The 13,498-nt window shown below is 38.9% G+C and overlaps 2 protein-coding genes across 2 annotated transcripts in view; one reads left to right on the top strand and one right to left on the bottom strand.

Annotated features, from left to right (window-relative positions):
- Positions 1 to 13,498, top strand: part of LOC141431211 (uncharacterized) — a 141,809-nt gene that overhangs the window by 68,909 nt on the left and 59,402 nt on the right.
- On the bottom strand, positions 4,482 to 6,699 carry LOC141431393 (uncharacterized). Its single transcript, XM_074092561.1, has 4 exons — positions 6,408 to 6,699; positions 6,117 to 6,213; positions 5,446 to 5,532; positions 4,482 to 5,076 (listed from the first exon to the last, which is right to left on the bottom strand). Exons 1-4 carry the CDS (start codon positions 6,418 to 6,420, stop codon positions 4,482 to 4,484), a joined length of 792 nt encoding a protein of 263 aa, XP_073948662.1. The 5' UTR covers positions 6,421 to 6,699.

Below are 13,498 nucleotides of genomic sequence, written 5' to 3'. Positions count from 1 at the left end.
TTACTCCTTCACGCTAAAACGGCTGGCGCGGTGGACTCGGGGATATAACAGTTTATAAGACAAGACAAAAAAACTTTACCCATAATTGCGGATTGGCAATGATCAACAAAGTAGAGATCGAAGCCTTATTGTCTAACCGCTGTGGAATACAAACGTTCTATCAAACGGTATATAGACTATGGTAGACAGAGATGGTGAAGGGATCGCGAAACGTCAGCACGTTAAACAAGTACGGCCGAATCTGGATATATCAATTTTCTTAAGATTGTTACGGATTGATTTGATTGTTCCAGTACAATCTTTACCTATTGTAATTACCTCCAAGTTTCAGCGTTGCCAAAATGGCGGACGTCATTCTGCGAGCTCAGCAAGCCCTTGGGAAGCAGTATCCGGTAGAGCTTATGAAACTCCTCGTACTGGCCGCACGTTGTTAGCCGGCCTGCAGGTCCGGACCGTTTCGAGCATGCCCGTGTACCGACTGGCGCGCACGGTTTCCTCATCGAGACGTTTTGGTACTTTGTCGCTGTTAGATTTTATGCAATCTGTGAGGGTAAGAAATAGAAATGTTTGTATTTGTTAATGATAGAGCCAAATTTTTAAAAAACACATAACAATAGTTTGGTACTTTTCCTGAGTAAAAAAAAAGATTTGAAAACAAAAATATATATTTTGAAAAAAATAACGTGGTCAAAAGGTTGTGCGCAGATTTAAGGCTATTGTGCCGCCACACAGGACGGCGGGTGGTTTCGAGGCAGTTTTCAGGTTTGCATCTAAGTGCTGGAATGATATCCCCCTGCCATCCTAGGAGTGACTAGCAGGTACGCTTTGGGCGAAAGCTTAAGAGTCCGGCAAGTAGCGCTCAACTCCGCGTTGAGATCACGCGCTAACGCTTTAAATGTTGTTGTTTCACCTAGAGTAAGACAGGGCGCTAGAAAGAAAGCAAGAGAGCGCGCTAGCGGAAGGCGGAGCTAGAGACATGTCACAGTAACATATTGCAGTAAAATATCTTCATACAATGGTAAATTATTGCAGTATCTAAGTAGAATATAACAGTAGAACATCTCCAGACCAAGATTATAATATATACAGCGCGGGAGGGCAGCTACCGGCTAGGATATTATTTGGCGTTCCAAAAACGTAAATGTACATTACACTACACATTACGCTGTAAAACTTTTTTACTGCCCATGGTGAGTACACAATTTTACGTCTTCACCTTGCCAGAAAGTGGGTTTTACCATACGCATAGCGGGCGGTAAAACTCACATTATGGCCAGGTGTGGCGTAATAGTACATTATGTCTTAAGGCGGTTAATAAGAAATTACGAACGAGAGTATTAGAAGCTCAAAGTCAAAGACTGAGGACTAGGTCGATGTTCATAATTATAGTAGCCCGTGCGACTTACAATGTTTTCATCACATTGCGAGTAAAATTGTATATGTGTAAAAGAAAAATATTATTGTTACAAAAATTGCCGATACCGCTGGTGCAGTTCTTGGCAGCGCCAGCTACCAGCCGCCCTCCGCCTCCCGCAGCATGTGCCTGACATGCGTGCACGAGGTCCTCCTGCTAGTCGTGCAGAACCTGCGCGCGCAGCAGTATTAGTACGCGCAACAACTCATAACGCCAAAAAAAGGCCCTTAGGTTTTATTAAGGACTGCAACCAAGTTAGCCTGCAGCTTACGACACTGTTTACGAGCAAGTGTGATGAAATAGTATATTGTACAACAAAAGCATAAAACGAGCAATTTTACCCGAGACGTTCATATAGCCACCCGAGCCACGGCGAGGGTGGATAGAAACGTCGAGGGGAAAATGGGCTCAATGCTAGAGTTTTACACTCTGCTTTTCACTTCGCTTGCGAAGAAATGAAATAGCAATAGTAAAAATAAATGTTCACTTATTTTGTACCTTTTATTTTTCATGCTTTACTATATTAGTTTTATTGATTTATTTTCATCGATTTGATTGATTTTTAGGTGTAAAAAAATAAAAAATATGTAGAAACTCTTTTGTTTGTGGTTTCACACCTTGATTGCCTTGACCTTAGACGAAGATTCTACTTTATGCACTAGAGCATAAAAAGTTATTGTATGTTGCCTAGATGCAGCATGAACACGCACTTTACGAGCATGAGAAGTGAAATAGTCGATTGTACAACAAGAGCATAAAACGAGCCATTTTACGACGTTTACGATTTTAAGACGTTCGTTCCGGTACGGCGAGGGTGGATAGACACGTCGAGGGAAAAATGGGTTTAATGCTCGAGTTTTACACTGCTTTTTACTTCGATTAATTCGAGGAAATAGCAACAGTGGAAACAATGGTTCACTTACTATGTTTCTTTTATTTTTCATGAATTACTATATACATAATTCTATTTTTTTTATTGATTTATTTTGATTGATTTGGTTAATTTTTAGTTTTATATAAATAAATAAAAAAGTTAAAAACTTTCTGTTTGTGGCTGGTTGACACCTGATTAGCTTGGTCTTAGACAAAGATTTTATTTTATGCACTAGAGCATAAAAAGTCATTTTATGTCGCTTAATCTCAGCATAAAAACGAACTTTACGAGCATGAGAAGTGAAAAGTATAATATCTATAGACTACAACATCAACTTGATTGGACACATTGAAGATTGGGTGTATTGAATAAAATAAAAAAAGTCATACAATATTGTGTTTTATTTTTTAATACATACAAGTATGAAAATTCGCTTAATTTTAAGAACTCTCTCGTATCGGTAACTTTCTAGGTAGACGCGGATCTATAATTTCAGGTAGTATGCATTCCATGTAAAATTTTCTCAATTTATTTAATATGCTCTCCCAGAATCCTGTATCCTTTTCGATTTTTTCGAATAATATGCCTTTTGGAGTCCACACCACGAAGATACAGTATCTTTTTTTTGTAATATTTAACTGACCTTGTACTTGATAAAAGTAGTTGTGATTTTGCTTCAGTTTTATTTTCTGAGGATCACTTTCGTCCAACACACAGAAAGTAATTTTTTTCTTTAAAATAGCTTCTGTTGGCGTCATATTTGCCGCCGAAGCTGGGCATTTGATCTCCACAATTGTTTCTTCGTCTATGACTCCGTCGGGACTCGCGCCTAAATACTGGTGTTCCTCGAGGATGTATAACCACAAGGTGATACTTGCACTCCTAGTGCAGCTTCAGTCTCTTTTAAAGCGATGGGCTCATTCTCATTGCCGTATCTAGTAGCATCGCTACCTTTAAAATTGCTATATAAGAGTGTTTTTATAATATTTTTACACGACGTGGCAGCTTCTCTCTTACATATTTGACCAAACACTGACGCAGTAAGGCGTATTTTTCGTTGTTTGATCCATTCAGGGTTCGTTGCCTGCCCAACGGTATCTTTTTGGATATTTTCAAGTTCTATTTTACTTTTTGAAAAGTCTGCTAAGAGTGCTTGTTTTCTTTTTTCGTAGTGCTCAACTTCCATATCTGGTTCTTTTTCGATATCACCGTAATGTTCATCGGGTCCTGCGATACGTTTCTTCGTTTTGATTTTTTGTCTTGGCTTGATTTTCTTTTTCGCCTTTTCTGCCTGCCTCTTCTCATACTTCTGCGTGTAAGTCCCCAGTTCATTTTTTGTTAATACTTTACTCATGGTTGCTACAAGACTCCCGGTGTTTCTTTTTGTAGCAGCTGCGTAGCAACGGGACTCATAAGATCCACGAAGGGAGTAATTTATTCGTTTGCCTCCTATAAATTTTGCGATTAGTGCATTAAACTGCTCAACAATATTGTTTGTTTGCCCCATAAGGAGACTTTCGGCATTGTTTAAAATAGGACTTATAGCGGTGTATATGTCATACCACAAGCCACAATCTTTCATTTGGCCTATGAAGTTTTCTTCGCCTGGTTTCGGGCCATTACAAAAATATGTTTTGCAGTTGGCATGCTCACCAAAAACGTGGCAAGGCCCGTTTCGTAGGTCTTTTTTTTAATTCATTTACTTTCTCAGTAAAAGTTTTCCCTTCCATTTTCGAAGAAAAGTCTATTGCTCCTTTAATTGCCTTTCGTAGTCGCAATATGTTATCATTTAGGCATTTCCTCATGATAATAGGGACAGGTCCTTGTTTATTTTCAGTTTTTTTGTCAAATTTCTCAATTTAGTGCAATAATTTCGTAATAAATGATTACTGCATTCTATTTTGTGTATAGCAGTGGAGTGGCCATATGGCAATGCTTCGTTTAAAGCACTCATGACACTGCTATCGCCATCACCAATAAGTTTGGTGTATTTCAAGCCATGCATATTTATGCTGCATTTAAAACCTTCTACTACACCGTCGGCTTCCATTGCTGTGGAGCTACCAGACCAGTTTTTAAAACATTTATGTTTCTTGACCTCAATTTTTTATTACTTGCAACAGCGCATACAGAGCAATAAGAATTCCGTATTCCTAAAAAGAGAACCTTTTAGTTCATACCCAATAATGCACGCTACCCGGATAATGAATTATAATTGCTGGTACGATATGATCTTTTTCCCCACGATGCGTCCGCTACTACTGTGATGTAGGGAACGCCATCAGCGTCTACGTTTCCTTTTTCAATTGCCATTTGTTTTTCTTCGAGTCCTGCCTCAAACATGCTCTTCAAAGAGATATCTTTTAAAACATCCCCAAGCAACAAATTCTCTTTCCCAAATGTTTTCTCCGCTATACATGGCATATCTAAATGAGCGCAAAGCTCATCTAATTGGGAAAAGCCACTACCCGAACATACGACTGCTTGAACAACATTTTTATTAATTTTAGACTCTAGTTTTTCATTATTAAATGCTTCTTTTTTGCCACACATTTTGCATTTGAAAAGAAAAGTTGACTGGAATCCGATTCTCGACTCCTTCACAAAATCCATATCTTTAAAGCTGCAATTAAATGGACTATGATCCACAGCCTTCATTTGTTCAAATAAATATTGAACATTGAAAATTCGTCGACCTGTCATTTTACGTACGACTTCCTCATTGCTATCATGATCAAGTTCAATTTGTAATGATGGTGTCGAGGACGGAGTACTCGGACTCAAATTTCTGAAAGGAAAAAAAAAGTTACGTTATTTTATTACCATGCAAGGTTAAATCAGAGTATACGGTGAAATAAAAATATTTGATACTGCATTATGAGGCGTACACTACTACAGAAAACTTCTAACGCCGGTGACGCTATGCAAAAAATACGTTTCGATTTTCGGTGCCATATTGTGCGCGCGACTACATTTTTAATACAAGCTTTTTGCTGACTGTACTTGCATTTTCATCCAAACTACTTTTCCGTACCAAATGTGGAAGAAGTGGGTCAAATTCAACTCGCAAGATTTTACCTGCACATACATTCATAGGTACATACATTGCAACTATTGCAAGGTAAAAGCTTGTAAAAATAATAATAAAAACACCAACCTGCTAAAATTTTGAAATTGAGGCGGAGGATCGGTATTGTTATCACTATCAGACTGCTCACTGGCATGCTCTCCGGTGCCAAGCGTACTGCACATGTAAAAAATACATACATAGTGAAATGACGTCAGTCGCCATTAGTCAAAGTAATAACAGAGACTACCAGAGGTAATACTTCGTTCGTAATACCTTACTTACCGCCCTAATACACAATGTGCTATTACAGTGCTATGACCTGTATAAGTGAAATAACAAGTTTGTGTGGTGTACCTACGTCGTACAAAAATAATAAATAAAGGTACGAGTACGAAAATTCATTTTTAATACAAGCTTTTTTGCTGACTGTACTTTTTGTCGACTTTACTAGCATTGTTACCCAAACTACATTTATTTTGTACCTATACCAAAAACAAGTCGATAACATTGTAACAGTTGAAGAGTTCCGTCCTTCGGAGACGATTCTGGCCGGACTACCAGGATGTCAGCTACCAGATTATTGTATTGTCACGCAATTTACATAATTATGCAAAATTTCAAGTCAATCCGACTGCTAGAAGTTGGTCGAATGCAAGATTTGATTACAGACAAATATCGGGACAGGTGAAACTAAATAAAAGCTTGTAATAGAGGACAAGGAAGAAAAATCTTACGCTACTGTCCTAGTTATAACTTACCTATTAGGATTAATGTTTTCTTTTTTATGACGAGCCGGTCCTTTTTTTTTCCTACGAGCCGATAACCATAATCTTGTCTTCGATGATCTTTTCACTTCTGGAAACAAGAACATTAATAATTATTTTTTATGGGAGCGCCATAGTTCGCATAGGTACTCTTTTCTCTTTTCTAGTAAAACCATAATTATTTTTGTCCAAATCATCGTTTGTCAGTATGCGAGCCGATATATGGACCCATTTTTTATAAGTACTTGGTAATATTGACTAAAATGCATCTAGGTAGGTACTTACCCTGTTTATCCATTTTTGTAACATAAAAATGCAAAGTCCATATAAGAAAGCCAAGGTCGTCGAACAGTATGTGCACACACACCACCAGTATCACCAAGAAATATCAAATCCGTTATCAGTCCAAGTCGTAAGTAGTTAGATCGCGTTTATGATACGAAGAGAATTCACCAAAATAATATTACGTAACTCTCGCGCACAGCTGACGAGTCACTACTAACGAGCGACGCACGCACACGCAGGGCCAGCGTAAACCAAGGACAAAGGGCGGCGCGTACCGCCCTCCCCCGTACCGTTCCCCGCGCTAGAGTGATTCGCTGCAGATTCGCATAAAAAATGTATAGTTTTTTTACTGATTTTCGTAGTTTCGTTCTCATTTGAAAACCACAAAATCATTTCGGAAAAATGCTTTTTCTTATGAAACTACATAGTTTAGTCGATGCCGGAAATAGGTTTTGACTTCAATCTGAACTATATTTTGGCCGTAGTATTTAACCGAACTGCACAGGGTTTTTGGCTCTTAAAATGCAAAACTTGTACTCGTTCTATTTTCTTTGTAATACCATTTCAAGAGTCATAAACTAATTTCAGCCTAGATATGCCTTATCTCATTGTATTTACAAAAAATCATGATGATGCTACTTGTTATTTTAAAATAAGGACGTAACTACGATTTGTATGGAGAATCAAGCTTGCTGCGGACTCTTAATAGTAGATTGTACAACAAGAGCATAAAAGAGTTATTTTACCGAGGCGTTCATATAGCCACCCGAGCCGGTACGGCTAGAGTTTTACACTCTGCTTTTCACTTCGATGGCGAGGAAATGAAGTAGCAACAGTGGAAACAATGATTCACTTTCTATGTACCTTTTATTTTTTATGCATTATTATAATAATTCCATTATTTTAATTTTACTGATTTATTATGATTGATTTGATTAATTTTTAGTTTTATATAAATTAAAAAATATTTAAAACTTGGTCTTGAGTTGGTATTAGACGAAGATTTTATTTTATGCACTAGAGCATAAAAAATAATTTGATGTCGCCTAGATACAGCATAAACACGAACTTTACGAGCATGAGAAGTGAAAAGGCTATTTGTGATTATTTCAGAAGTCCTAATTCCTCTCCTTTCCAGCACTATTTCACAAAGCATTTTTTTTTCGGTTATTTTTAAATTATTTGTTTCGTTTAATGCCGCGTAAGGATGTATACTTGGCAAGTGTGTACCCTGTATTACGTACTAACTTAATATAAAAAAGTCACAATATAAATATGTTTCGTAGTTTATGAATTGATGTAGTTTTATACGTATAGTTAATAGTGTGTAGTATATTTTTATAGCGGTCAGAGGTTCACCGGCTGTGCTGGCTGAAAATCATCGCTGGGGCGTTCTTAACGTCTCAGCATTATGCTGAGCCAGTGTCCGATTTACATCAGCAATGACACATTGATCTTACTACCTATCTATGCTGTCGCACTTAATAATATTGTTGTGTCTTGTGTAGTGTTGTCTATTGCTGTGTTGTGAATAAATGTATTTCGTTCTTTCTTTATTATTCTATTTAGTGGCTGTTTCACCACCCATTGATTAATTTTATTTTACGGATAAATGTGATGCCGTCTCCTATTCCAACAAAACAAACAGAGAGGGCATCACATTTATTCGTCAAATAAATTTAATCGACGGATGGTGAAACTAGAGGGTTAGTCCGTCAGTTAAAAAATGACAAAGCTGAAGCGCGTCAAAGTTCGTGACGTCACGCGGAACTTGAACTGGCTATACATACATTCATCACTTTTATTTTCTGCACGGTGGTGGTACTGATGAAACCAAATAAATATTTCTTCTTTCTTTCTTTCTTATTTAATTGATGAAGTTTTTATTGACAAAAGAAAATAAGAGCCCAATATTTTTTGATAGTCAAACTGACGGACTAAACGAACAGTATTTTTAACCCGACTGCAAGGAGTGGTATCGTTTTTCGCGCGTATCTTGTATGTAAGTAAGTAATATTCTTTATTACCGCATATCTCTCAAACCGCTGGACGGATTTAGACAATTAAGGTATCATTAGAATTGTCCCGATAACCCAAGTGTCCTTAGATAGGTGACGTTAAAAAAAATAAACATGGCTGTTGTGAGATTCAAATATTGGGGACAACAAAAAAAAATTTTTTTACCCAGGATGTTATCCATTTATAACTGATGAAGGCTGATATTTTCAAATTCATTGATCAAGTTATTTTAATTCAAAAGTACCGGACAGATGTAGACTAAGACCCTGTTTCACCACTTGTCGGCTTACTTTAAGTGTCAGATAAAAGTAATGCCGTCTTCGTTTATTCGGACAAAACAAACAGAGACGGCAGCACTGATATCCGTCACTTAAAGTTAGTCGACAAGTGGTATCCTATAATATCATATTTACGAAATAAAAACGGCACTGTTATTTTTTTTGTTACTATACGTTTCTCGCGAGCAGGCTTACCTTATAAAGAACGGGTTAGCTTGGTTGAGAGTCTCCATAAGCGCAGCGAGGGAGTGCTGGAACTGCGCCGCCACGGTAAGCGGCTGCTTCCTCTTGCCAGCGGGCGCGGCAGTCCGCCCCGCCAGCGTCTTCACACTCTGCAAATTCTTCAGGCCTTTCTTCGCACGCTCCCGCGGCCTAAACGACTTGTACTTCCTGCGCGCAACCACACTATTGAACTAGTGAAGAGGAGTCGTGCATGCTTGGTGAGTTACTTGTGCCCCGAACAAGCTTTTGCACATTTATTTTCATGAGGATACGACGCGTTTCGAAAGCGTTTCAACTGGTAAAGCTAAAAGTAAAATATGTTGATTCCCGTACTGCAATCCGTTAACTGCTATGCAGGGAAACGGACTTTACTGACAGGTAAGCATTAGCATGAAGAACAGCTTTCTGGCGTTTTTTTGAAGAACCTTAATTGTGATTGTAATACGCTTTGGAAACGCACGTATTCTACTCATGACTCCCAATTTATACAAGGATTTATCAATGACCAACAGTTACCCTGGATACAAAACGAGTTATTACATGGAAACACAAAATGCATGGAAAATTAAAACCCATAGCCAACACCGGAAAACAGAACAAGTCTAGATTCCCCAACCAATAGTTGCGAATTCATCAAACAAAATCTTTGAACTGAGATTGATTGCAAATAACCAACCTATTGAACTGCAACAATAAATTTATGTAATAAATGTATACTTTTACATGCAGATTTTAAATTAAACGAATGAAAAACAAATTGTTCTATTTGAACTCGATATTGAACAAAATATAGGAAATGTAAGCTGGAAGACGGATACTACGCATCAGAGCATTGTTTGATGATCGCTGAAGTGCGAGGCAGACAGAGAGCATGTCATACAAAATCGGTCGTAGCATCGCACGTACATAACAATCTGGCTGGCCCGTTGCATAACGTCGGTGTCGTCAAACGTTCTCTCGTCTCGCTCCCGCTCGACTCTTCGCGTGCGAGTCTCGGCGATTCTGTAATTTTTTGTCCCTTTCGCACCGGGACGCGCGGAGGCGGGCATGTCGGCGCGCTTACTATCGTTGTTGGTTCGACACGGCGCCTCGCGACTCTTAGCGGGCGTTCTATGCGGCGTTCTGGTTTCGTGAGTTTGGTGAGAAAGGAAATGATAATAACAAAATTAATGTAAAAGAAATTAAATTCAATAAAATCAAATCGATTTAAAGTGTAAGTAGGGTAGTTTGCATGGCGCATGCATTTCTATGTGCCGGTAAATGTGGTGATGCAATATCGCTTACGAGGATCTACGGTGGCGTATAGGTTATAGTCAGGGAGCTATCGTTACCAACAGATAATAAAAAGAGCATTAGGCTGTGTTTAAAGCGGATTAACAATAAAATAGGTATGCATTGAAGCGTTTATTAAGCGGCTTCAAAGCTTTAAACTTCAAAATCCAAAGAATACTGGTGTCACGCTACAAAGGGACTATCTAAACACAGCCTCTAGATATAGAATAAAAGTATTAAGGGGTGTGACTAAGTATACCGGAGATATAAACTGACGTCATGCGTTATAGTGCACATATAACAAGTATAAGCATGCCGTACAGTCGGTCACTTACGCAATGCGGTTGATTGCTAGATTGATTGACGACACTGTCGCCAGTTGGCTGAGCAACAAGACACATTTCATTACGTCACATAACATTACTCGCTTAAGCTTACATAAATACATAGTTTTACATGTACATATAAATGATAATATTGATAATTACGTCGGTAACATTTAATATTTTGCATTATGACGGTAAGGGCTCAGGACGTCATATAACCTTATTAACCATAAAAATATCAATTTCCCAGGCATTGACAAAAAAAAGGTCGTTGAACTATCACAACGCCGCACATTACAAATTTAACAAAAGCTCGAATTTTATGGAGCTAGTACAAACAAATCTTTCCGATCTTACGAGCCATAAAAGGGCCCGGTTATATCGATATATTATAGGTATCTAAAGCATGCAGTAATATTGAAAGAAATACATAAAGTTAATATACTTCAACGGTGTCAAATGGGACAGGCGGTACTGAACCCTGAACCTTTTTCTATAACACATGCTAATCCTCGATCGGAAACTAATGCGTTGTCAAACAAATCCGGTTCGTTATCCTCAGTTAGAATGTTACCATCAACATGGACAGGTTGCAGTTAGTCGTTATGGGGGTTGTATGCAGGTAGGTAGCGGCTGGTACTGGTGGTTGGTGGTGGTACTCACACGAGGAGGCTGTCGTTGGGCGCGTGGATGGAGGCGCGGGGACGCGCGAGGCGCCGTCTACTCGTAACACGCGGTGCTTTCTGCCCGCTTCTAGGAATGCGAAGTATCCTCTGAGGACAAAAAACATGGTAATAATTATGTACAGGAAAAACCATGTAAGCAATTACGTATGTAAAATATTAATTTAAATCTTTAATTGTTTACTCGATAAAAATCGTTAAAAACATATTACTTATATTACAATTACAACAAAATATCTCCGTTGCAAGCCCTTATTACACCTACATAGATTGGAACGTTTTTTACTTTCAGGCGAAATAAAAACTAACGGCATTCGATAACGTAGTCAGCGAAATTATGACATTTTGATTTTACGGAATTATAACGTTGCTTATCATACAGGAACGCGGCTTGCTTGAATTGATAAACTGATTACGGTACTCATAACCCATTTCTTGAGCAGGCAACTTCGCTACAGACTGAGCTGGAAACATTAACATATGACATATGAGGTCGACTTTTACTCTGATGACAATTTTGTTTTTTCCTGATTTGTTCAACAAGATATCCAACAATGTGAAGTTACCTGAAGAAGGCTCTCACGATGGCCCAGCGGAAGACGGCGACCGGGTCGACCCCGACCAGCTCGCGCACGAACGCCAATGACGAGTTCTTCAGCACGCTCACTATGTCCTGCCGCATCAGATCCAAATTCTTCTCGCGCATCGCCGTTGCCTGTTACCAAACGTATAAACGTTTTCACGAAAGGTGGACATTCGAAGCAACTGTATCAATGTAGTTTAGAAGTACAGAGCACCGAACCAAACGAGAGCCGAACGCTCCCAGTTCGCAGAAAAAATCCCAATGTGCTCACTGCGGACTGGGATTTATTCCCCACTTGGTCGCAATGCAAACAACTGGGGAAGAAATTCTCAGGCGCACACAGAGTTGGAGGTTTCCATACATATAATAATATGATTTTCTGACTTTAACACGTCGTTGGCTCAAATTATTTTCATATATTATCTGAATAATAATAAATAAATAAATAAATAAATATCACGACAATTACACCAATTACCTAGTGAAAAATAAGATCTCAATAGCGGCTTGTGTGAGTGTTAATTTGCAAAAATGTGTTGCAAGTGACCCATCCTAATTTTTGGTCGTATTGACCTACCGAAGATCATGTATATTTACGATTATTTTAAATAGTTGAACGGAGAGTAACCTGGTATTTGACTCTGCCGGCGTAGTGCCGCACCACAAACGCCGGCTCTCGCCGCTGTGGCTTCTCGTAAAACGGGTTCTCTTCGTGTACAGAGTTGAACTTTTGCAACAACGTATCATTCGTCGCCCACGGGAAACTGGAACAAATAGATTATTTTGTAAATAAAAAACAAAGAAAATTTTCAATACGGTACTTGGCAACTCCTGAATCTACATACCAAATTTCATCCCAATCCGTCCAGCTGTTTTGGCGCGAAGGTGTAACACACATACTCACAAACTTTCATATTTATAATATAGGATTTAATTACAAGCAATGATCTCAATAACAAAATAAAGGAAAACTTGATTTTACAAGAAGTTCACTTACTTGCACTGATCATCCAACACGCACAACAGCCCCCCGGGTTTCCCCTCTATCAGCTGCAAGCACCCCGTATTGTCCGAGAAGCCTATATCCGTCCACCGGATGCCCTCCCTCCGGTACTCCTCCTGTTCGTACTTGAACACGTGCTGGTTGAAGTAATACTGGAGGTGCTCATTGGCGTAATTGATGCAGAGTTGCTCGAAACTGTTGCTGGGACCGAAGTCCTCGAAACCGAAAATGTCAAGGACGCCTGGAATTTAAATTGTAATCGTCATCAACTCGGCTTGTATACGTCCCACTGCTGGGCATAAGTTTCCTCTCATACACTATGTTTGCGACCAATAATAAAAATAATATTCATTATTTTTTTTTAATTTATGTTTAAGTGTCGTATCCGAATTTATTGGTGATGATAGTACAGTCGGTGCACAAACATACAACTACAACTAGTACGAAAAAAAACTGGATACATATTAAGTTAGGAACCCACTGTACTAAGCAACAAGTGAGAAAATTGCATGCAAGCCGTTTATGAACATCAATAAAAAAATATGTCACCAATGCTGTGTCCCTGGTGCTCCCTTAGGGTGTCTTTTTGGAGAGCAACGCGTGGTTGACTTGCATCACGATCCAGTCGAAGAGCGCGCCGTACAAGCATTTGGCCATCGCATCGCGCGTCGCTATCGCCTCCGGCATCCTGCAAACCATAGAAAA

Source organism: Choristoneura fumiferana, chromosome 9, assembly GCF_025370935.1.
Source record: "Choristoneura fumiferana chromosome 9, NRCan_CFum_1, whole genome shotgun sequence".
Taxonomy (NCBI): Eukaryota; Metazoa; Arthropoda; class Insecta; order Lepidoptera; family Tortricidae; genus Choristoneura; species Choristoneura fumiferana.
The sequence above is the reverse complement of the archived record's forward strand: the minus strand, read 5'-3'. Positions and strand labels throughout refer to the sequence as shown.